We start from the raw sequence: 23179 nt of genomic DNA on the forward strand, positions 1-23179 counted from the left end.
ATTAGGTCAAGAATTGATTAGTGACACTACCTTCTGGGGTGCATTGGAGACACTAAAACCAGTAAAAGACAACGTTATGTCATTATGTCATATCTAGTCTCATATCACGATATCGATATAATATCGATATATTGCCCAGCCCTAGGTTATAACCACTCAAACAGTACTTTAAGTAGAAAAAATAACATGCTCTTTTTTAACTTTGCATTTAAGTCATATTTCTAGCATTAAAAAACAAAAAAAACCATTGAACTCAACATGATAAATGAAGTATAGATTGTTTATTTAGTTTTACAGCATTGAGGGACTTACAGTATAACAAGTGATAGGCTCCCAGCACTGAAGGAATACAGCTGGAGCAAGCAATGATTTAATGTTAATGATGAGAGTTTGACTAAGTTTAAGTAGTATAAACAATAATATTCATACGTGCATCATATTTGTTTTCCATTTTAATTTCTACAGTAAGGATTACACAAGCAAGTTAACGGTCACAAAAAAAAAAAAAACAAGAGGCAAAAGTTGTTTTTTGTCACAACCTGTTTTATACAGTCCATGGTCACAACACATCTCTTTTTGATAAAGGTAAAAGAGAGTCAAAGGACATTCTCACTATTTGTGTTGTTATATTCTTTCTCACTCTCTGGCAAATAATAAATCAGGACATATACATATCTGAGTATCTTCTATTTTCAACAAAAGATGATCACTAAAGAATATAGAACCTTGTAATAGAGAGAGCTCAATGTGTACCGCTACAGACAAAACAGGCTTTAACAATGGAGAATTGAAATGTTCTAAACCCTAAACATGCTCTTACTTTGTTTTATTAGCTACTATTAGATTACTATTAGACATTTACTTTGTAACAGACAAAGTTTCTTCTTTCTGAGCAGTCCCTGATGATCCAGTTCTTCGTGTGGTATTTGGACAGGGTCCCACAGTGTTTCCACTGGGACGGACAGTCAGGCAGCATCCCCTGGTCTCCCAGCTGTTGTCCATCCACCCAACACCACTCCCCTCCCAGGAAGCGCAGGCCTGTCCAAACCTGAGATACACAAAGTAAGTTTTGAGTCCCCGTTGTAAAAAGGGTTGTGACTGCTTTCATTCACCTTATGCATGCTTACTTGAGGAAGCTGTACTTTTGAAAAGAGCCTTTACGTTTTTCAAACCGACAAACAACAAATTCCAATTCATATTTCTATTTCTTTATTCTATTCTATTCTATATAGTCTCTAAATGTATTAAACCTTGACATTTTTTTTGAAGGCTTTTAAAGTTTACTTCTTATCTTCTTATCTTCGATCTGTCTACCACAGAGATCTTCAACAGGGGGTTGAAGGGGGGTTCATCCTAAATATTCACTGTGCCACATACAAGATGATTTATTAAATCATGCCAACAATTAATATTTTAATAGCTTAGTATTCTATGCACTAAAAAGGTATGTGTTAAGGCTTTAGGTCGCCCTTCATGTATTGTAGGCCCAGTTTAATATGCAACTTCATTTTATACAATATATGTAGTAGGGGGTCTCTGCTCTGTCTCTCTCTTTAAGGGGTCCTTGGCTTAAAAAACATTGAAGAACCCTGGTCTACCATATTTTGTCTCAATGATTTCCACAAGGGACTGCAAGATAAATCTGGAGGATTGTGTAAGATGATTAAAAAGATTGTGTTGTGATTGTGTTTTTTGAGGAATATTTGATGTTTTTTTCTTCTTTCTGCAGGCCTAAAAAAGTGATTAAAATAAATTATGAGATAAGGGAAAATCCCTCTTTGGTTGAACTGCTCGCAATATGCAACCTGACAAAAGTGGCTGCATTGCTTCACATTAAAGTGTTACAAGCCAGCACCATTTGGAAAACATCTTTTTAATAACTTGATTCGTTTCAGGCCACTGTTAAGTGAAAATGACCTCTCTTTTTTTTCTAATGTGTTAACCCTGCCACCCATTCTCAAACCTCATCGGTCGTGGCCCTGTAGATCCTGTCGATGACATAGTTAGACAAGACGCTCAGGCTCAGGAGGTCATAGAGGTATCTGCAGGGCCTCAAGGAGTCCTCACACTGGGTTCCCATGCCCCTGCAGTGCATCAGGGCATCCTCCCATGTCTTGTTCTCATTCACCACCACCATGCCATCATCATAGCAGACAAAGCTTTGCTTGTCGGAGCACTTGCTGCTGTGCCATGTTACATTTTTAGGATTAAAAGAGCCACAGTCAGCGGTGAGTGGCTCTCCGTGGGCCCACTTTCTGTAGTCAGATGTCTGTTGTCCGATCCAGCTCCAGGTCTCACCAGCCTCTCGGTACAGTCCAATCCAGCCCGGTTTCTCAAATTCATCAGTGTTTATTATGGTGATGGTGGCTAGGTCACCATCACTTTCATTCTTACAGTACTGAGAAGCGTTGTACCAGTTAAGGCTATTGTTGTGATGGTAAGTGCTTTCCTTTTCTGAGCAGTAGAAATCATATGCATCTGAACACGTCACACTGTGCCACATTAAATCCTCTTTCACAACTGCACAGTTACTGCTGGGCTCTCCATGGGCCCAGTAGTTGCTCTGTGAGAGGTCGTCTCCTGAGATCCCCGTTCCACTTCTGAAACAAATACATATCTCGCTTAGAAATGCATTTTACCTTCATTTCACAATAATGAAATCAACATAAAGATCATTTTCAAACAAGGTAGGCTACTCACTTTACATTTATCCACTTCCAGACTGAGGCATTTTCAGGGTCTCTGAGTAGGCCAATCCAGGCTTTTTGGACCTTAATGCCCACCAAAAACTCAGCCAGCTGGGATATGTCCACTATGTTCCAAGTTACCAAGTCAGTGTGTTTCTTCTGGCAGTACAGTCTCGCCTCTGTCCAGTTCAACTTCTGAGATGGACAGTTAATTGTTATCCCTGTGGTAAATACCTCGAGGCAAAGAGCATCAAAAAACAGGAAGAAGAGCATGAGCTCAGAGCTTCTCTTGTTTCCCATGTCTGGTCCTGTCTTCATGTCAAGTCAAAGATGGGTCTGTTTGCAGAGCCCTTATTAGCTAGGTCACTTCTTGGTGTGGTCAGTGGCTGGTGACTCTGCCCTTATAGCAACTACATACCTGACCACTCCCACATAGACCAACCCACCCATGGACACACCTCGCCAGATTCAGCTGACCACTATAACCTCTCCACACCAGCCCAGTGTTACAGTACACATGGTGTTAACCATTGCAGCATCTTTATTGTATTATTAAACTTTAAATTGGGGCATCACGGTAGCTCACCTGGTTGAGCATGCACCCAATGAATGGATGCTCAGTCCTTGCCGCATATCGTTCCCCTTCTCTCTCTCCTTTCATGTGTAAGCTGTCAAAAGCCTAAAATGCCACAAAAAAATACTATGAATTCTTGGGCGCCAGGATAGCTCAGTTGGTAGAGCGGCCCATATATAGAGATTTACTCCTTGCGCAGCAGGCCAGGGTTCAACTCCGACCTGTGGGCCTTTGCTGCATGTCATTCCCCCTCTCTCTCTCTCTCCCCTTTTCATTTCTTCAGCTGTCCTGTCAATAAAGGCCTAAAAATGCCCAAAAAAAGAATCTTTAAAAAAAAGAAGAAAAAGAAATTACTATAAATTATTAAGATGCTTTATGTTTGCGCCAATCTTTCAGGTAGCCCAGAGCAGTGATTCAAAACCAAGGGTACTAGGATAAGGTTGGCGAGTGTTATACATGAAAAAGAAATTATTATTAAATGTATTATATTTATTATTTTTAAAAGGGTATTTAAAATACATCCACATCCTTCTTCTCCAGCCCTAAGTAAAATCTATTTTTTTGCTCATCAAAATTTACATGCAAATAAGAGCCAACCAGAAGTCATTGGATCTAATTTACCGACTAGCATGCTGTATTACAGCTTATAAAGACACATTTATAGTAAACACTCAAAATGTGGAGTGATAAAAATAATCACAAAGAACCACACTGTTGGCTTGACTTCAATTTGCTCCTCATGTCAATGCATGGTGTACTTAAAAACAAATGATGAGGACATTTCTTTTTAAAAACAAAGTGTACCCAAATGCAGTCATGTGTGGTGCAGTGAAAGGCTCCGTTTCTCTGGATCTGTAAGCGTAATTCAAATGTTCTACATTCAAAACTGTCCAGTCTCCATGCATTTTGGGGAAATCAGGCTGCAGGCAAATGACTTGATTTGAATCTTTTTAGTCAATATACGCTGATGTCCACATCCTTGTGCTGACCTCTGTCCATCTGGCTACTCTTACCTTGGTTTCAGCATGATGTCATGCGTTCAAACAACATACTTTAATTCTGTCAATTAAAAAGGTATCACTGTGTGGCTGGGTTAGCTCAGTTGGTAGAGCAGGCGCACATATGTAGAGGTGTATACCTCGATGCAGAAGGTCCAGGGTTTGAGTCCGACCTGGATGATTTCCTGCATGTCTTTCCCCTTTTATATCTAGCTTTACTTTCCATTAAAGACTGAAATGCCCAAAACAAATCTTTAAAAAAAAAAAAAGGTACTACTGTAATAATATATGCCACCAGTTCATATTTATGTCCATAGTTCAATAGACTGGTGAAATGTGCTGCTATTGCAGTATGTTCAGTTAAACAGCAGGTGGCACTGCAGCAAAAATGATTATAAACGTTTTCAAAGCTTTTTATGTCACTTCCTTTTGAGAGGGAGTAATTTGGCCAAGGCAGGAAAAAGCAGAATTTTACTATATTAGGACGCAACCTTGATGCGTTGCTGAGTGATGCAGTACTGTAAAAGAGGCAGCAGGTGGCTCTGAAGGTTCCCTCTAGTGGCTGCTCCATCCTTCCCCCACCAATGTCTCCTACCAGAGAATGACTCAGAGGAGATAGGTAATAGGGTAACAGTGGAGTCTAGCCCCTAGTACAGGAAGGACCCATATAATAAAAAAAGGCTAATTTTCAAGAACACAGAGTTGATAACTGAACTGAGAAGAAAATTTGAATTTTTCAATCCAGCACAATCCATACTTTCCTTCATCTTACCTATCCCTCTTTGACAGAGCTTTGGACTATACAGCTTTCTGTATCCTTAGACCATTTGTTATTTACATACATACTTATTTATATTTATTACCCCTTTGTTTGAAAGATGTAGACAGGAAATGGAGAGGAAGATATGTATGGGGAGCATACAGTTATATGGTATGTGTGTAGGATTCCCTTTTTATTATTGCAATGCACATTTTTGGTCCATAAATTGCTATAATGTCTCCAGCCTTTACATGGATGTTATTCATATTAACATCATCTCTCCATTTCTACATGTTGACAGTTTTGAGGTTCCATAGGACACAGGGAACAGATATGATAATAATAAAACAGGACAACTCAACAGCCCGAGGTTTTTCAAGTTTTATTTCTTTTTCTCATTACTCTTAAGGGGAATTACACTAGCTCTGCCTCTCAGCGTCCTCTTTCCACTGGTGATTAAGCCTTTAAAACACACCAACAGGGAGATGGATACAGTAGTTACCATAGCACAGCACTGAGCCATAAGGACACATCTAAAGTGGCAGTGGGAGGTGGAGAGGGGGCACACAGACACAAATACTGTAACTAACCGATCGTCTCGTCATTTAAGGAAAAAACAGATGAACTCAGAACACTCAAACACACTGGTGCTGCTGCCTACGTATACTGTAGTAGAGCTAAGGGCTGCGATGCTATGACTTGGCTATGGGTGTGTAAAAGAGATGGGAGGGTGTGGGAGGATGATTGGGGTGGTCCCTTTCCTGACTTCCTTTTTGGACAGGAAGTGTCTACTCCTTGGTGTGCATGTACAGCAGCAGGTCAGCGACACGGTGGCTGTAGCCAAACTCATTATCATACCTGGAGAGAGTGGGAGCGAAAAAAGAAGAAAGAGAAATTCATTGTTTGAAAAGACAAAAACTTCAAAACAAACAAGACAAAACTTCCTTTTCGTCTTTAGATGAACACTAACTTCCTCTTTTACATGTGAGATGGACCAAGACATTTGAAAACTAACCAGGAAATGAGCTTGACGAAGTTGTCGTTGAGGGAGATGCCGGCACCAGCATCAAAGATGGAAGAGTGGGTGTCACCGATGAAGTCAGAGGACACCACCTGCAAAACAAGTCAGATTTACTGTAGTGCAGCCAGGCACAGCTTAGGCAATACATCACCACATGCAAAATACAACCACAGTCAGTCACAGAGCTCATATTTTTGAATGTCTATTTCCATTTTTTAATTAAATGAATCACAATACAGGAATACATGTCAATATTAACCCATGCATCCAAATTAAATGTACAAAAGCAAATAGCCCTCATTACCCCACATCACCCTATCCCCACAAACTTAAAATGTTATTTCTAGCATTATTACTAGCTGTGTATTTGCTTTACAGTATATGTGAAATAACTTTGGGTGTTACCTGGTCCTCGGTGTAACCCAGCACTCCCTTCATGGGCCCATGTGCGGCCTTCTTGCAGGCTTCCTTAATCTGAGCGTACGTTGCAGGCTTGGACAGACGACATGTCAGATCCACCACTGACACGTCGGCAACTGGCACCCTGAACGCCATGCCTGTCAGCTTACTAGAGAGAGAGGACCGACAATAGAGAGGTATTAGACTTGTGTCACCTTCAGTTCTTGGTTTTTCTTACTGTGTAAGCCCTTAGCCACAATTAGAAAAAGGTGCATCTGATTATCAAGATGATAACAAATGTGTTTGTCCTTACCCATTGAGTTCGGGGATGACTTTGCCCACTGCCTTAGCGGCACCGGTGGAGGCGGGAATGATGTTCTGGTGAGCACCGCGGCCATCACGCCAGGCCTTGGCGCTGGGACCGTCCACTGTCTTCTGGGTGGCTGTGTATGCATGGACTGTAGTCTACAGAGAGGAGTGACGTGTTACACAAAACATCAGTGACTCTGGCATACATTTGAGAATAAAAATACAATACCATCTATGAAAAAGCCTCTGTCACAACAGTGGCTAATACTTACAGTATCTACTGTGACTTACCATGAGAGCCTCCTCAATGCCAAAGTTATCGTGGATGACTTTGGCCAGGGGGGCCAGGCAGTTGGTGGTGCAGGAGGCATTGCTATCAACAGAAAGATAGACACGGTCACTATGACTACTAGACTCACAGACACACACAAGTACATAGGAACATGTTTGTGAAAATTAAAAATGTAATGTGAATGCATGTCCAAAACCAAGGTTATATTACCTGACGATGGTCATGGAGGAGGGGTCGTATTTGTCCTCGTTAACTCCCATGACAAACATCGGAGCATCAGGTGAGGGGGCGGACACAACCACACGCTGAGCTCCGCCCTGGAGGTGAGACTGCGATCGGATAGGAGAGAAAAGACGGCACAGGTTACAAACCGGACCATATGGCAGTCTGTTTGTTTGTTTCTGTATATATTCATGTGTGTGTGTGTGTGTGTGTGTGTGTACATACAGAGGCCTTCTCCACACTGAGGAAGACTCCAGTGGACTCGACAACGTACTTGGCTCCAGCGTCGCCCCATGGAATCTCTGCTGGCTTCATACTAGAGTCAGAGAAAGAACAGTCAGTCTGAGAGTAAATGATTATCACTACCGTTTAGGAATGTTAAATGTTGGGGTTGATAAAGACAAGTAACACGGAAATATAACAAAAATAGAAACAAAAAAAACCCCAGCAAGTTACATACATCGAGAGAGAAGCGAGGGCTTGTTAGTACAGTACATCCTGTGCTTTCTAAATTAGTGTGCAGAGCCTCTCTGGATAATGTCATGCTAGTAATCAATAAAATGAAAACATTCAATGAACACATTGGGATATAAAGTTTAAGAGCCTGCCAAAAGAGTAGATGGTGTGTTAAAATCAGGACACTCAAGGAGGGACACCTCAATAATGTATAGTCAGTGCTCAAAGAGGAACTCTCCTCTATAACCCTCCTTTTTTGTTGCTGCTGCCTTTTGCAGAGAGGAGGCTCCATTACTGAAAGGACTAAAACAACTGCCAGTACAATGGGCGGAGGGGTAGCTATATGAGTGAGGCCCTAGTCAGCACAAAGCCTCATTCAAGTCCATGAGCATGGAATTTACTTTTGATACTAAAGATCAGGAGGTTAAACTGGCTTAAAATACCTTACCTTCAAAATGAAAAACTAAGTTCAAACAGGTGGTATCTGTTGGGGTTAAGGGGGTGGGAGTAAATACAAATCTTATCTACTGAATAGTTTGGTTGCAACCTTTATTTAATTCACATTGATTTTGTATTTAATTTAATTTATTCATATTATTTATTTATTTTGTTGAATTTCATATTTTTTAAATGTGCCTTAAAAGGTACCTTAACGCACAGCATGTGCATTGTATCTATCCTGTGCGGGTGAAGTAACCCGGTGACTGGACCACAGGGATATAAGTAGGTGCTGGGAATCTGGTGTATGAATTTATTTTAATATTATTTTAATAATTTTAAATTATTATTTATTTATTTTTATCTTCCCCTTGTTTTTGAAAAGTTCGTTTTTCAATATCAACTTACTATCTTGTTACCTATTATTATATGTAGAGGTCGACCGATTCATCGGTTTTGCCGATTCATCGGTTTTGCCGATTCATCGGCACCGATAGGTGATTGGTGGAACTATCGTTATCGGCAAAAATCCATACCGATGGTTGCGTCCGTTGCTGGAGCGGCTGAGAAGCGCGCGCTGTCATTCATTACACAGTACGCTAGAGCTGAGAAGGGTCTGCTGGCATCATGCATTACAATAGCGGCCTCTAGAGGCGAAATAAAAACTATCACTGATGCCTCGTGTTACTGCGCACTACACGGAGAGCACATGCTGCGGAGAAGGCTGACATCAGATGCGCGTTTAAAGCATCGACAGCAAAAAGGTATGTATACAGTACATATTCATTTGTTGAATAGATGCTGCATTAGTAGAGAAAGAACAGCACAACAGTATGTTTGTTTGCTTTCGAGGCTGAGATGACACTAAACATTAGTAGTAGGCTAACTTACCTCAAGCGGTTAAAACACGGACAAAAATAAACGCAAGTCCGACCCAAATGTCAGAATCAGAACCCTAAAGGCTCGTCCACGATCCCAAACGGCACCTCTGATTCATATTTAGATCATTTAATAACAGTTAAACGTAGAGACTTACTGATTGCTGCAGCTAAAAGCTAACGAGTTAGCCGTCACGGGGGTGTCTTTGGTGTCTTTGGTGTCTTTCTAGCCTTTACAGGTGATTTTCGATCCAGCCTGGAACTTGTGCCTTTTTTCGGGGTTGTTGAGCATTAAATCCAAACTGTTACATCCAAGATTTATCCACTTGATGTCCATAATTCATCACGTTTTTGGTCATTTCTGCCGCTAACTCCGTGCTACCCATAGACAGTAGGTGCTACCGACAAGGGGATCTCCCGTGATGCCTTTGTTTATGTTTTCAACCAATGGGAAGGCAGGTCCGTCACACATTACGCCTTATATGGGCATCCAAGCGAAAACAAAGAGTATATAGTGGGAAGATAGATCCCTCCAGGTCAGAGATCGTCTGTTACCGTTCTAAACCGTTCTACAGAGAAGAATGGCGTCACTGTTTTGAGATTGTTTGTCCTTTATATGAATTATAATGCTCATTATGTTTATTTTTGTACTGGATGACTCCAAATATGTAGGAGAACTGTTTTAGACAACACACATGCTTGTGTAGCATTGCTGTGGGTGTAATATCAATACATATGACATTATTATTTTGATTATTGGCAAAAGCGTCTGGACTTTTTTTGAAACAATGTATGTATTTTGTCAACTGTATAAGTTATAAATAATCGGTCGATTAATCGGTTATCGGCAAATACGGCCCAACCTAGCTATCGGTATCGGTAAAATCGGTTGACCTCTAATTATATGTACATATAATAATATAATATTCATTTATTTTCTGTGGTTTAGGTTGTTGTAGACATTTTTGAAAAATGTCTACAAATAAAACAATAAAAAGCATGATTCAAAAATAAATAAAGTTTAATAATTCAAGCTGAGCTCTTTGATGGCTGCTTCTATTACAGAGACCTCTCTGATACAATTCAAATTGTACTGAAGTGGCCCCTGGTGAAATAATTCATCAGCTGGCCAGTTGTTGGCCTCCCTTACGCTTGTTGCCAACAGTTACCATCGGCATCAGTACTGCTGATATCTGTGCAGAAACAACCACTAACCACTAAACGTCATCCCTCACTTACCACTGGAAGACAGAGATGGCGTGTCCATCGACCATAAGCTTGCCATCTTCTTGGGAGACCTCACCATGGTAACGGCCGTGGGTGGAGTCATACTTGAACATGTAGACCTAGGAGGTGGGACAGGGATGGGAAGAGGTTAATAACCAAACTTCATGTTAACACTATAGTATCGTATTTCATACACCTAACTTAGTAATCATAACACCAATGCCTAAACAATCTTTCAATTTCCTGGGAGATTTGGGGAGTCCCGGGTGGTGTTTTAAGTCATCTGAATAAAGAATTACACCAAATGACAAACAAGATACTGAGAAAGCAGCACTTGTCAGAGAGCAAAACTGTTGTTCAGTTCAGGTATTAATAAAACGTATAAACTATGGACAGACGTTATACACTACTATACCATACAAAATTTAATAATTTGTAAGTAAGTATGTGCATGTAGGTTTTCTTACCATGTACTGCAAGTCAATGAAGGGGTCATTGATGGCCACAACATTGATGCCTTTCTGAAGGCAGGCCCTCAGGACCAGACGGCCAATACGACCGAAACTGCAGATTGAGGGAGGGGGGTGGAGAGAGAGAGAGAGAGAGGGAGAGAGAAAGATTAATAATAGTTGTTGTAAGAAAATGGTGGAAAACTTCCTCAGAATGTCGAACAACACCGGGGGCCTTATACAAATCTTCTGACAAAGCCTCACACTGTGAAGTCATATCATTGCAGACTCCAACATAACTTCCAGTGGTTTACCTACCATAGAAAAGACCTGCCTATTAATCCCCATCAGCAGAAAAAACATGAAATCACGAGGTCTTCCACTCCTTTATTCCTGCAGCTCTACTGTTACTGTAGGCTATGATTAATGCAGGTTCACATTAAAAGCTTTTATTGGAATGATTTTATTGTAAAACAGACAGGATATGAATCCTTAGCCATGGAGCAATTTTTTGTCGAGCAGTTTATTGCAAGGAAGGAATGGAAAACAACCATGTAACCACAGTGAAGAGCTGCAGATGACAGGGTGAACTTCAAACCTCCAACATGTAATCAAAGTACATCCTTTACTGTGCCATTATTTACTGTAACAGAAGTCCATTTGTGCCGTTCTGCATCACAGTTGCACAAGATAGTGTCTCCCCTACCATTGAAAAAATTGTGTGTGTGTGTGTGTGTGTGTGTGTGTGTGTGTGTGTGTGTGTGTGTTTCAAACTCACCCATTGATTCCAACACAGAGGTCTGACATGGCTGCTGCTGCTTGGGGGGATTAAGTTAACTGGAGGGAGAAAAGAAAAAGAAACCAATGACATTAGAAAGACAGCAGCAGCTACGGTTTGATGAAACTAACATTAAAATGCATCCAATCTCACTTAGTAATGTCCTCTAGCTGGCAACGCACTCAGTCAGATGACTTAACAATGCCAAAAATCACTGCAGCATAACCATGTGCCAACCATTCAAAGTATATGTGAGTGTTTGGGACTGAGACAAACTGCTGCCCTGGCAGCAGGAGGTGGCTTTAATCAGGTTAGTTAAGCTGTTGGCAATATACAATGAGTGTGTGTGTGTTCCTTTGCTGTAATGTGACCATGTCAATCTGCCATTTTAGTGTGAAGCCTCTGTTCTTCAGTGTGTTTTCTGACCAGAAACTAGATCACAAGCTGACTGTGCTGCATGCCGCTATGGTCTGAACAGCCCAAATAGTTAATATCATATATATTTACACAGGGCCTAGTCTATTGTTAACATGGGCGTCGAAAGGGAAGCGGGCAGCGCTTTGGGGAGCAACACTGGTGTTGTCACAAGTTTATTAATCGGTGGGAAGATTTCCTCACCGTGGCAGGATGCCCTAGTTACCACCTGTCTTATCCACTGCCTTGCAACCTCCCCCTTCTTTTTCGTTTACACACACACACACACACACACACACAGAGTAAATTGAGTAACATGCTAGCAGGAGACACACTGCCTTCATGTAGCTTTATGCATTTGCTCTGTGGAACAAATTATGTATCTAATCTCTATGTTATTTCCTTTTGTGTGTGTTTCTGTAAGGTCTGTCCTGCAATGCTACAATAACATGAAGAAAGAAAGACAAGAGATAGCAGTAGCCTCACAGAACAGTATACAGGCGGTGTGACGCATTCGCACTAAAGGATGAAAAAAACACCAAGGTGGTAAAGTACGTTGGTGTGCTCCTGAAGTTAGTATGACAAGTGGAGCTGGGTAAGGGTTGAAGTTAGAATATCAGACTGCTGCTGTGCAAGGCCGTTATTCTGTGTATCCTAAGTGACGAAAAAAATACAGGCTGTCAAATAGCATGTTTTATGTGCATTCTGCTGCAGGAGTACGGACGTGCTACATCATGCAGGAACATGTTTAGCAAACAATGGATAAGAAGGGGGGGGGAGAAAGTGGTCGGAATGTGTAAATGCAACAAGCAGAGACTTGTCTGCCGAGTGAACAAAGAGGAAGCCTGGCCTTGACTCAACAATGTGACCTCCTTTTACCTCTTCTTTCTTCTCCTTCTCATACTGTACACTCATTCGCCCGTTCCAGCTCTCAGCACCTCCTCTGTCCTCGCCTCCTACTTTTCCAGCCCCCATTTTTTCTAACAATTGCATCCCCTCTCCTTCCTTCCGTCACCTCCTTCATCTTCTAACTCCACCTCTTCCTCTCCTTTGCTGTCCTTGAACTGTCTATGCTAGAAGGGATACACACTTATACAGTATTTAGCTCCAAATCTATACCAACAGAAAACTACCTAAAACTTTATTTAGGATTACAAGTAAGCTATTTCTTAAAAATGTATCATTGTATTTCCTTTGAGGTTTATTAACGTTCTACACATTTACAGAGATTTCTGTATGGAACATACAGGTGATCAGATATGGTAGCTCAGTAGCATTGACCAGGTGTTAGCCTAACCAGCAGCTGTGTGAGTGTGTGTGTGTGTGTGTGTGTGTCAGGCGCAGATAGAGTAAGGCTAACACAGATTGTCCTTGAAACTAGGTGGTTGTCATTTTAGACTACAGTAATCTCCTAATCTGTCTGTCTGTGTGTGTGTGTGTGCGTGTGTGTGTGTGTGTGTGTGTGTATGTGTGTGTGAGTGCATGTGTGTGTCCCTGTGGGGAGCATGTAGGACACACCATCGATCTGGTGAAATGCATTGTGGGAGCACTTTAAATAGACTAAAAGGGTAACCAGATCAGGATAAATCGTCTCTCTCATTCTCACACACGCTCTAAAACATTAACACTAGCAGATAATCACTTGAAACCATTTAAACCTGGATTTATTTACTTGTTATTAAGCACAAATAGATGTTGATGCCGACCTGATGCCAGTCAAAATCTATTTATTGACAGTCTGCCACAGTTTCAACTGTCAGATTTCTAACAGGGTCATTTGTAGTGCATACTTTTATGTGCCTATCTTTCAGGGTAGAGCAGCCATTTTGTTCTCTGCTGCTAACATCCATTATACAAGGTCAGCAAAGGAGAGAGAGGTAGAGAGAAAGAGGAGAGAGAAGGTGCATACAGTATGAGCATGCTGTTCTCACATTTCTGTGTCTTTGTCTCTCCTTTATACTCAGTTCCCACCATAACTTATTGTGCGTTCACAAAACTCTACAGGCACTTTCTCCCTTTGCTCTCTTTTGAACTCTCCTTCCCCCTGTCGCTTCTGCACTTTAATACTATTTGTCTCACTCGTTGGCTTTATCTCTTTATGCTAAACCTCTCTATTTTCTCTACCCAGAGCAGTTGCCCTGGGTTTTCCAACTTAAAATGGCTGCTCTACTGACAAATGATACTACTTTTTAAACAGAGTGGGGCTATTCTGCTTCACTTAAGCAGGTGGAAAGTCTGGACAAAGACTAGTGGAGCCACATAAGAGAGATCTGGTGGGACTCAAACCAAACGATGCGGCTCCAGATGTAGAGAATTCTACAACTTCACTATTTCACTGTGCACAGAAAATAATAGTTTTTAATTAGTTGAGTTGAATAAATGTATGTTTCATAGGTGTGATTGGCAAAGGACAAAAAAGCAGGAAAATATACGGCGCACCCATGACGCTGCGACAGCACCTCCCCCCCCCCATTTTTTTTATCAAATGCTATAAAATTGAATGAAACACCCCAAATTCAATGAAAGTAATCATTAATATTACTTGCATAGAACGTTGTATCCAGGGGTTAAATTGGGATTTGTTATGTGGGGGGGCTCTCCCTAGGGGGGTCAGGGGGTATGGCACTTTCTGGAGAGTTTTGTGCAAAGAAATAGAGAAATTGAGTCTTACATGATATGTGCAAAACTGCAAGGTTAAGAGCTTATACTTTGCATTATTGTAGTATCAACAGGTATTAGGGCATTTAGCATTTACATTACTGTTAATCAGTCATCACTTGATTACACATTGCATTACCTTGTTATAATATAAATAATGTGCCACATGAAGAGACAGTGCAGCATATGACAGTAGCAACAGCTGAGAAGATTTAGGTCTGTGGTGACCAGGTCCACCTCACACAAACTTCCTTCTCCCATTCTCTCTCTTTACTACCACACACACACACACACACACACACACACACACACACACACACACACACACACACACACACACACACACACACACACACACACACCCACACACACACCCACGGACAAAAATTCAGCCCTGGCACTGTAGCCACACCAGCCCACATTACCACGCCCATGCAGCCCCACCCACGGACACGTGCATTCACTAATTACATTTGTGTACAGATGGTGAAATAATATAAGCAGTACCTTATGTAACAGATTTTTAAACATATAATGTAACTGGCAAACAATGCTTTCTACTTTTTAAAGAGCACACGTTTATAACAAATTTTTATTTATGCCGTTTGTATGCAGTTACTGTCATTCTCTACAGTATGTTGTTCTTTGTTGTCACTGTCTGTCTGTTCGATTGTCCGTGTTTCTCTCTGTTGACACTGTACATATTGTCTGTCTGGTTCTCCATCTTTTCATCCATTTTAACTCTAACTCTGCAATTTAAATGTTTTTATGGCTGTCTGTGATTATACTTCAGGGTTTTTCCTTGCTAGGAATTTGTCTTTGCAGGAACACACAACGCTGGGGGGGAGGGGGTCTGGGGTTTTGAGGGTAAAAGACTTCAATTCCTGCATTCTGATACATTTTTAGGCACCAATTTATGGTAAAATGTCAATATTTATTGCAAGGAAATCACAAAATTCTGGTGGCAGGTAACAATTCAAAATACAAAATATAATGGAATATTATTATATTCAGTAGTCCAGTAAGGGGGCTTTCACATCCGGGCCGGATACGACAACACTTGACCCTAAAGTCCAGTTGTTTAATTAGCATGAACAGGGCTTTATGGTCACTTTTTTCCCCCAAGGAGCATGTTTTGCTCCCAAGTTGAAAAACGGTTACCGCTAGCTAGTGAGCTAGCGAGGATTAGACCTTCAGACCACAGTGGACTTCGATTTGCATGATTTACGAGAGCTTCATTTTCAGGTCAGAAAAGCAGGATTTCCGGATTTATCCGGAAGAATCACACCCCTGAATAAATAACCTGTCTTATGAAGTATTGGAGACTTTATATGGGGCAGGTGCACAAGCGTGTCTGCCTGTACAGTATGTACTTGCTGACACTCCCCCCTCCATGTCCGTTGCCAGGCAACAGTGTGGGGCTTTGGCCAATCAATGGGAGAAGAGAAAGGGGTTACACCGGGCAGCCAAAAACTGAAACACTGGTGCTGCAACATCAAACTCTACTATGGCACCCCTGTTCAGCTTCCAAATGTTGTACAAAATATGTTACTAAATATCCCACGTTTCTATATCGAGTAACATTAAGGTTTTCATGTGCAGTAAACTTTCTAATGCCATCTCCATAGCCAGCAGCTCTTCCCACTTCTCCACGTCACAGCTCTGCCTCTTTTGACTGTAGACCAATCAGGCCCTGATCTGGATTCAGCGCACACTCTGTGACAGCACTCACACAGACATGTCCCAGCTCATAGAGGCAGCATTGTGTAGAGCAGAGCAAGAAGTTGCATGCTGTTAACTGCAGTTTGCAATCTGCTGACACTCATTAAAATGTAGGAAGAAGAGGCAGACAGACGGCCAGACATGTGAAGGGTAGCCAATCAATTTCCATCTCTCCGTTCAACCTTCCTCCCTCATCCTCACTTCTGTCTCACCTCCCTGGTCCATCAATCTCACATCTCCTTTATCACCAGCATGGGGTCAGACCGAACCTACGAGTCACTTGACAAGGGGTGGGGCAACAATCTCCTCTTGTGATTGGTTAGACAAAAGGAGGAACGGCTGGTGAATATCACACCTCCCCTCCCCTTTACCCCACCACCCAAACTAATCATTAAAATTCAACACCCTACCTCCCTCTCCCTGTCCCCGCCACTCTTTGTCTGTCTAGTCCCCGTCATTTAGCACAACCCTACCCTCCCTCTGAGCTGCGACCCATTTTCCTCACATAAACACAGAGTTTAACCACGGGGGGGTGCAGGACAGGGACGCCGTGCCTGTGCGTATGCATGTGCACCGGAGGGACCACAGGAGGGAAGATGACTCATAACTAGTCGACCAGAAAAGGACAAAGAAAAAAAGGTGCATCAGGTGGTCAAATCTTAAAATCGAGTTTTGAGTTTTGAACAGCACAGACTACTGGACATCTTTCCAACAGTATTAGGGTTGACATACTGATAGGACACAGACTAAATAAACCATTCACATAATTCTTCATGGTGTTGTTGTGAGTGATGTGTGCTACTTATTTGGAATAGAGAGTGGTTGTTTTCTAAAGCTGTTACAGTTTAATAGTAAAACTTGGAAACAGCCTGTATTCATGTCAGGAGAGGCTACGTTTAGATAAAGCTGGTATACACAGTCTTTGGGTTGCCTCAGTTTGTATAATAATTGGAAATTTGTTAGTGAGAGAATGAACTCACTGACTCTATCCTTGCTGTCCCTGCCCACTTTGCCACTCCCCCTGCCTTCCTCCATCCTCCTCCCTTCTTTCAGTGTCTTTTGCCTATTTAAACTTTCCTCCCGCTTTTTATCCCTCTGCCACACCCTCTTTCTCTCCAGTATTTTTCCACTGCAGTGGGTTGATTGGCTAAAGGCCAGGCAGACTATCCAATTAGGTAATGTTTTCTCTTCTTGCCCGCCTCTTGGTGAAAAGAAAAAAATCAAATGCATTAGAGACTAAACAATAAATGCCAACGTTACACCCTTAGATGCACACACATTAGTGATGAAGTATAGTCAAACTTTTTGTGTTCAACTTCAGTGAACTTTTTTCCTGCTCATCTTTTATTCTGCCTCCGCTGTAGCAGTATACCTGCTGCTTCCTCTCTTTTTATAGCCTGAGCGCTGAGGCAATGTCACTTTGCTGCCGTAAACTAGTCAGTTAAATGTCCAACTACATCACATCCCCAGCCACACACATGCACACACAGCACCACAGGCTGTGTGTCCTACTCAGCAGCCATGGTCTCCTGCTAACAGTTACAGACAGATAAGAAGTTAACTGTTTCTATTAGACAATTCACCAAAGTCAAAGTATCTTTACTGTCCCTTACAGGGAAATTGGTTTGCAGCCAGGATTTATTCACCAGTGGCAAATTAACATGATAAGCAGACACTGAATTTATAGTGTGAAATAGCTTTCATTATTTCATAAGCTTTAATAATTATTTTTTTTATTATTAATGATAAGAATAGATACAGATGATGATGAGCGAGGTATTTTTTTTTTATAAAAGTAGTTGCATGTATTGCAGCTCAGCAAAGACTTATTCATGCACAAAAACACACATGTGCACACACACACACACACCAACCATCAAGAATTAGTAAAAGGTGTGCTGTATCAAACTGCAGAGGATTCAATGACACACACACACACACACACACACACACACACACACACACACACACACACACACACACACACACACGTGAGCTTGTGTCAGCAGCTAGATGACAGATAACCTTCCTAAGGCTCAGACCCTGTCACTTGTCTCCTCTCCTCTCCTCTCTCATGTAGTAGTAGTAGCATTGTGTAAGCTGTGTTTGCTACCTTCCTCATATCCTGCTTGCTGTATAAACACCTGCACTTTTGAATAAATGTATAAAAAACTAAGCAAAACTGCTTTATTGTACAAATAAGGGCCTTTTATGTGTCAGTTGTGTATAGCCTTCCCTACTGTAGGGTTTATTTCCTTAAATTTGCAACAGTTAGGTGCAGAGTGCTGAGTCACTCTGGAGTTCCTTCTCTCTTACACACATCCTGGACAAGATGGCTGGGTGATAAGTCAGCAGCAGAGCATAATGGAGTTCTCGGCCTAGAAACAACCACACCGCCTTTAAGTGGAACACCTGTGTTAATCTAGGAAAAACAAGTCATACGTCATAACCAACTCATAAACAACAAATGACTTTTATGTAAATTAGTATCATGACAAAATTGTCTTTTAGTAGCACTGATTATTCACTAACTGCAGGATGAAGTACACTAATCTGTATTGAAGCCCAGCAGCCTGCTCTAAAGTGTGTACCAGAGGGAAGAAGAAGATTGTTTGGCATGTCCAACATGAGTAGCATGCAGACACTGATCTAATGGAAGAAGAAAAAATGCCTATATACTTCTTACAGCAAGCACCTGAGAATCCAGTCCACATCTATGACGAATGTAATAGACACCCCATGGCCTCTCATTTACACACATCACAAGTAGCTTGTCCATATCTCCTTAATAACATGGCTGTAGTCCTTGATAGGTGGTAATAACATATCCTGTGTGTACTAATGTGCTCTAATCTCATTGGCTAATAGTTTACTCCTTGCTCAGCGAAGGGGCAACATGCTGGTAACACAGTGACTGACATTTCAAACATTTGGCCGACACCCTGATCTGCAACAAATACAAGAGCAGAATGAATGTCCAAGTAAAAAAAAAAAAAATTATAATAATGCAATTTGCAAATGCATTGATAAAACTAGTAGACTAATTTCATTTGGAGACCTTAATGCAATTACTGTATTTTTAATATATTCACTAGACTGGATCTTGGACAAGAAACACCTGCTCTAAATAAAGTTATACAGTACATGCGATTTAAAAGTCTGTTGGAAAAATAAATCGAGAGGGAGGTTATTATCATAAATCATGTTAATTAAAAATACTGCAAAAACTATTTTCTGCTTGATGCATGACAAATGGCTGTTCATGTTCTTCCAAAACTATGATCATAGAGTATGAAGTCGGGCAACACATACAGATTTGACCACAATAGTTAGCATCTTTCTGGCAGCACTGGGCCTGTTATTAGTAACCAGGGACATGCACAGACATTTTGGGCGGCAGGTGCTCAAGGAAAAAAAAAGGCCTAATAGTTAATAAATAATTATTTATTTGAAACAAAACGTTAAATATATTAACACAACTCTGACTACCTTAACAACTGATTTTATTTCCCTTGCGCAATTGTTCAATAGTTTTAATAAATACTCAACTAAATAAGACTTTTTAGTATTCACCAGGTTAATCACAACAGCAAAGAAACTGTTTTCTATGCTACTAGTTTCAAGTATATATTTAGAATAAGTGACAGCACCAAGGAGAGGGACATCGTTTCACTAAGAATTTGTTTATTTTGCAAATGGCAATAAATCATTTTAATTCTTTTGGTGCTATTGAAATAAATAACACTTCAAAAAATCTTTTTTTATAAAAAAATCTCAACAAAAATCTTCACACTAAACTGAAGAAGGCTGTTGCTGCAATTTTGTTAATTTTACAGGAAAAATCACTGCACCAATAATGAAGAAACACTGTTATTATTAGATGAGGAGCCCACGATCCAAATAATGAAGTTACTGTTTAATGCAGGACACTTTTTTCATGTTTTGGTCAATTTAGAGATTTTGTTCTATTTTGCTTCCATGTCTTCTTTTACTCTATAATAAAACTTCCAAAATACACATTTAGATGGTATTTGTTTAGGCTGCATCTGTAGATTTCGTCTAAATTAATCTACATGTTTAAACCTAACATTTAAGGGGGAAAAAACTCTTAACTCATTAACTAGGCCTTGTCAGATGTATGCATATTAGTGCATTTGAATTAGTTAAAGCCTAATTTGCATATCAATGTGGGGTTGTGATGACGTTATTAGACACATATTTTACTGTAGCTGTTCACCTGGAGTGCCTCCATTTAGTACAGTACATTAGTCTGTAGGGCCATGATGCCTCGGCTGAACCTTAGCTAACTTATTACATTAGCTAGTAGCTCATGCATGTTAGTAAGACAGAGGTTTACTATTTGTTTTGTCTTCCGACTAATTAGCTGTAAACTCGAGGCACTGGCTGCTTAGTCTTTTGTTCATCACCACTCACCTCCACACAAGCCAAGAAAAACTTTCTGGGGTAGGAGCTGGAAGGGACTGCTGTCTCTCTGCCTGCCCTCCTGCCTCTCTCTCTGTGTGTGTGTGTGTGTGTGTGTGTGTGTGTGTGTGTGTGTGTGTGTGTGTGTGTGTGTGTGTGGCGCGCGCACTGCTGACGAGGAGACGCATCGCAGATAGAGAGAGAGAGAGAGAGAGAGAGAGAGAGAGAGAGAGAGGGCTCGACTAATTCATCTCCCGACCTGATGTTTAGATTTTATAATTCAATAAATACATTAGTTTGACAAAGAAGCCGTGTGCAAACAGGAATATATATATAGGCTATATTCATTCATAAAAAATGAATTAAAAAAAGGGCACTTTCTCTCGAGGAAGAAAAAGGGCAGGTGCTCAAGCCCCTTTTGATGTCTATGTGTGCACGTGCCTGTTAGTGACCTTCAGTTATCCAGAGCCTGGGCTAAGAAGCGTGACTCCCCATCCATGGGTACAGTGGGAAGACCCCTTTTTTTCAAGATGGTAAGGAGTTTGAGAATAAAGATGAGCAGCGGGTCAGCATCACTACAGCAGCTCTGGGCCTGCCGGGACCTTCCTCAGCTGCAGTGATAACCTTCAACAGTGAGACAAGGCCAGACATGGCTGCTTTCTGCATGTACCACACCTACATCAAATGACTGGAAGGAACTGCAAGTAAATCGTGACTGCCACAATGAACAATACCGTATAATGTACTTTATTATTAATTAATAATATTGTTATTTTAAACGATACTGAATACTAGCATCCCCTTATTAATTTCCCCCCATTGAACAAGGTTGACATTTTCGTTTTCTATTTTAATGCCTGATGTACTTAAATACTGTATGGCTGATTAAGTAACTTAATAAGTTGTAGGCTACATTAACTTTAGCTGTGTCATATTGCTTCTTTAAAAAGCGCAAGCAGGCCTCTTTGCAACCCGCATCAACAAGTCTGTCGAGTCATGGAGTCAAACTGCGACACGATAATGCGACACTGCACTGCCTCTATGCCCTTCAAAGCCATCACAGGAAGGCTTTCAGCACGCCTCTCTCATCTTTCCACACGAAATAAAGCCAAGGTTATTCATCTGTCCCGTTTCGGTTATTGCATCACTCTGCTTCCCGTCATTGCGAGAGTTTAATTCATCTCTGAAATCTACTGGCGCAACGACGACAGACTTCATCATAAAGACCAGGGAAGGCACGTAGCTTCACCTCCTTTCACGTACACTCATTCCCCCAGTACATCGGCTTTAAACAGCTCCGTATGTAGCCTATCAATTTACAGCTTAACAGCAAACCAATTTCCATTCAAACTACATATAGATATAGGCTATTGTTAAGTATATGCGGTGATAGACGTTGATATTTGTGTTGGGTTACATAACATGGAGACTAATCCACTTCCGTAAAGATGCAGAAATGGGAGCTGCCAATGTCACGTTACCCGCTCAGTAGGACAATTTAGCTTCAGATGAATTCATTATGAATTGACCATAATGAATATGTGCAGATTGTCTTTACAATAAGGAACCTTGTCATTTTAATGCTTCTGGGTGTTTACAGCTTTAGTGGATTTTGGTGTCGGCTATCTGATGCAACGAAACGATTCAGAAGGTCATTTTATACAACGACCGGGCTCTCTCCAGACAGCAAGGCCATGGCCGCATCCCCTCCCATCCTCGCTGTTCTCTTCCTGTACTAATAAAGCGTGCATGCTGCGAAGGAGGCTGTTATGCAAATCCAAACGCTGAATGAGCTTTAAGCTTAACTTCACGTTATTCCACAATCCACTTTCTCATCCTCTCGCCTGTCTCTCGCGCACGAGCGCCACTTTAAACGGTTAACGTTACGTGGCTGATTAAAATAAAGCTGGAAATTCACTGGAAAGGTAACAGGATGGCCACTGGCTTCCGCTACTCGTTTACGGCTTTTAGTTATGTCAGTCCCAGGAAAATGTGCGACGTTAATACGTCGTATGTAACAGTGAATGCGAAAACAATTAAAACGGCATTAGTTTAGTTGGTGTGTGGCAGGCCTACATTTGTGCACCGACAAATAAGCTAGCATTTGAAACTGTAGTAAAGGCTGAATCGTGTGGAATAGTTTTAACGTCCTCAGTTAAAAAAAATGTGTGTATTCTAGCTGTTAGAAGGGCGGGCCTCTAAACTAACACATACGGTAGATCAGTGTTGCGGCTTACCTGACGGCTGATGTTTCTTGAGTCTGTGTGCGCAATACACAGTGCCGCCGTCCTCTTTTATACAAGACACGTGTCTCGGGGAGCCTAGTCGCCACGGCGACGTGACGTCATGTCATCCTTTTAGGTTCCATTCGGAACGAGGGACTAGTCACGGCTGCTATAGTAACTCGAGGGATTCGTCTCGAGGCACTGGTCTGGTTAACGTCTTTTTCACACATCTTAAACTCATAAAATAGAC

The 23179-nt window shown here is 41.2% G+C and overlaps 2 protein-coding genes across 2 annotated transcripts; both read right to left on the bottom strand.

Annotated features, from left to right (window-relative positions):
• Positions 1–310: 310 nt before the first annotated feature.
• Positions 311–3049, bottom strand: LOC116035269 (macrophage mannose receptor 1-like). The gene is made up of 3 exons (XM_036006178.1): positions 2701–3049; positions 1964–2600; positions 311–1048 (listed from the first exon to the last, which is right to left on the bottom strand). The coding sequence occupies exons 1-3, from the start codon at positions 3003–3005 to the stop codon at positions 851–853; spliced, it is 1140 nt and encodes a 379-aa protein (XP_035862071.1). The 5' UTR covers positions 3006–3049; the 3' UTR covers positions 311–850.
• A 2335-nt stretch (positions 3050–5384) lies between these two features.
• Positions 5385–23102, bottom strand: gapdhs (glyceraldehyde-3-phosphate dehydrogenase, spermatogenic). The gene is made up of 11 exons (XM_031278266.2): positions 22942–23102; positions 11489–11547; positions 10729–10825; positions 10274–10380; positions 7488–7578; positions 7251–7369; positions 7040–7121; positions 6753–6904; positions 6446–6608; positions 6035–6132; positions 5385–5877 (listed from the first exon to the last, which is right to left on the bottom strand). Exons 2-11 carry the CDS (start codon positions 11515–11517, stop codon positions 5808–5810), a joined length of 1008 nt encoding a protein of 335 aa, XP_031134126.1. The 5' UTR covers positions 11518–11547; positions 22942–23102; the 3' UTR covers positions 5385–5807.
• Between the last annotated feature and the right edge of the window lie 77 nt (positions 23103–23179).

This window comes from Sander lucioperca, chromosome 10, assembly GCF_008315115.2.
Source record: "Sander lucioperca isolate FBNREF2018 chromosome 10, SLUC_FBN_1.2, whole genome shotgun sequence".
NCBI classification, from domain to species: domain Eukaryota; kingdom Metazoa; phylum Chordata; class Actinopteri; order Perciformes; family Percidae; genus Sander; species Sander lucioperca.

Bases quoted from the DNA above. Each gene is read 5' to 3' on its own strand.
- LOC116035269 (XM_036006178.1), bottom strand. From the start codon at position 3,005: ATGAAGACAGGACCAGACATGGGAAACAAGAGAAGCTCTGAGCTCATG. The intron at 2,601-2,700 runs GTGAGTAGCCTA...TATTTGTTTCAG, and splicing joins TGGAAGTGGATAAATGTAAA to AAGTGGAACGGGGATCTCAG. The intron at 1,049-1,963 runs GTTTGAGAATGG...TGTGTATCTCAG, and splicing joins ACAGGGCCACGACCGATGAG to GTTTGGACAGGCCTGCGCTT.
- gapdhs (XM_031278266.2), bottom strand. From the start codon at position 11,517: ATGTCAGACCTCTGTGTTGGAATCAATGG. The intron at 10,826-11,488 runs GTGAGTTTGAAA...CTCAATCTGCAG, and splicing joins CTCTGTGTTGGAATCAATGG to TTTCGGTCGTATTGGCCGTC. The intron at 7,370-7,487 runs GTATGTACACAC...ATCCGATCGCAG, and splicing joins TCAGTGTGGAGAAGGCCTCT to TCTCACCTCCAGGGCGGAGC.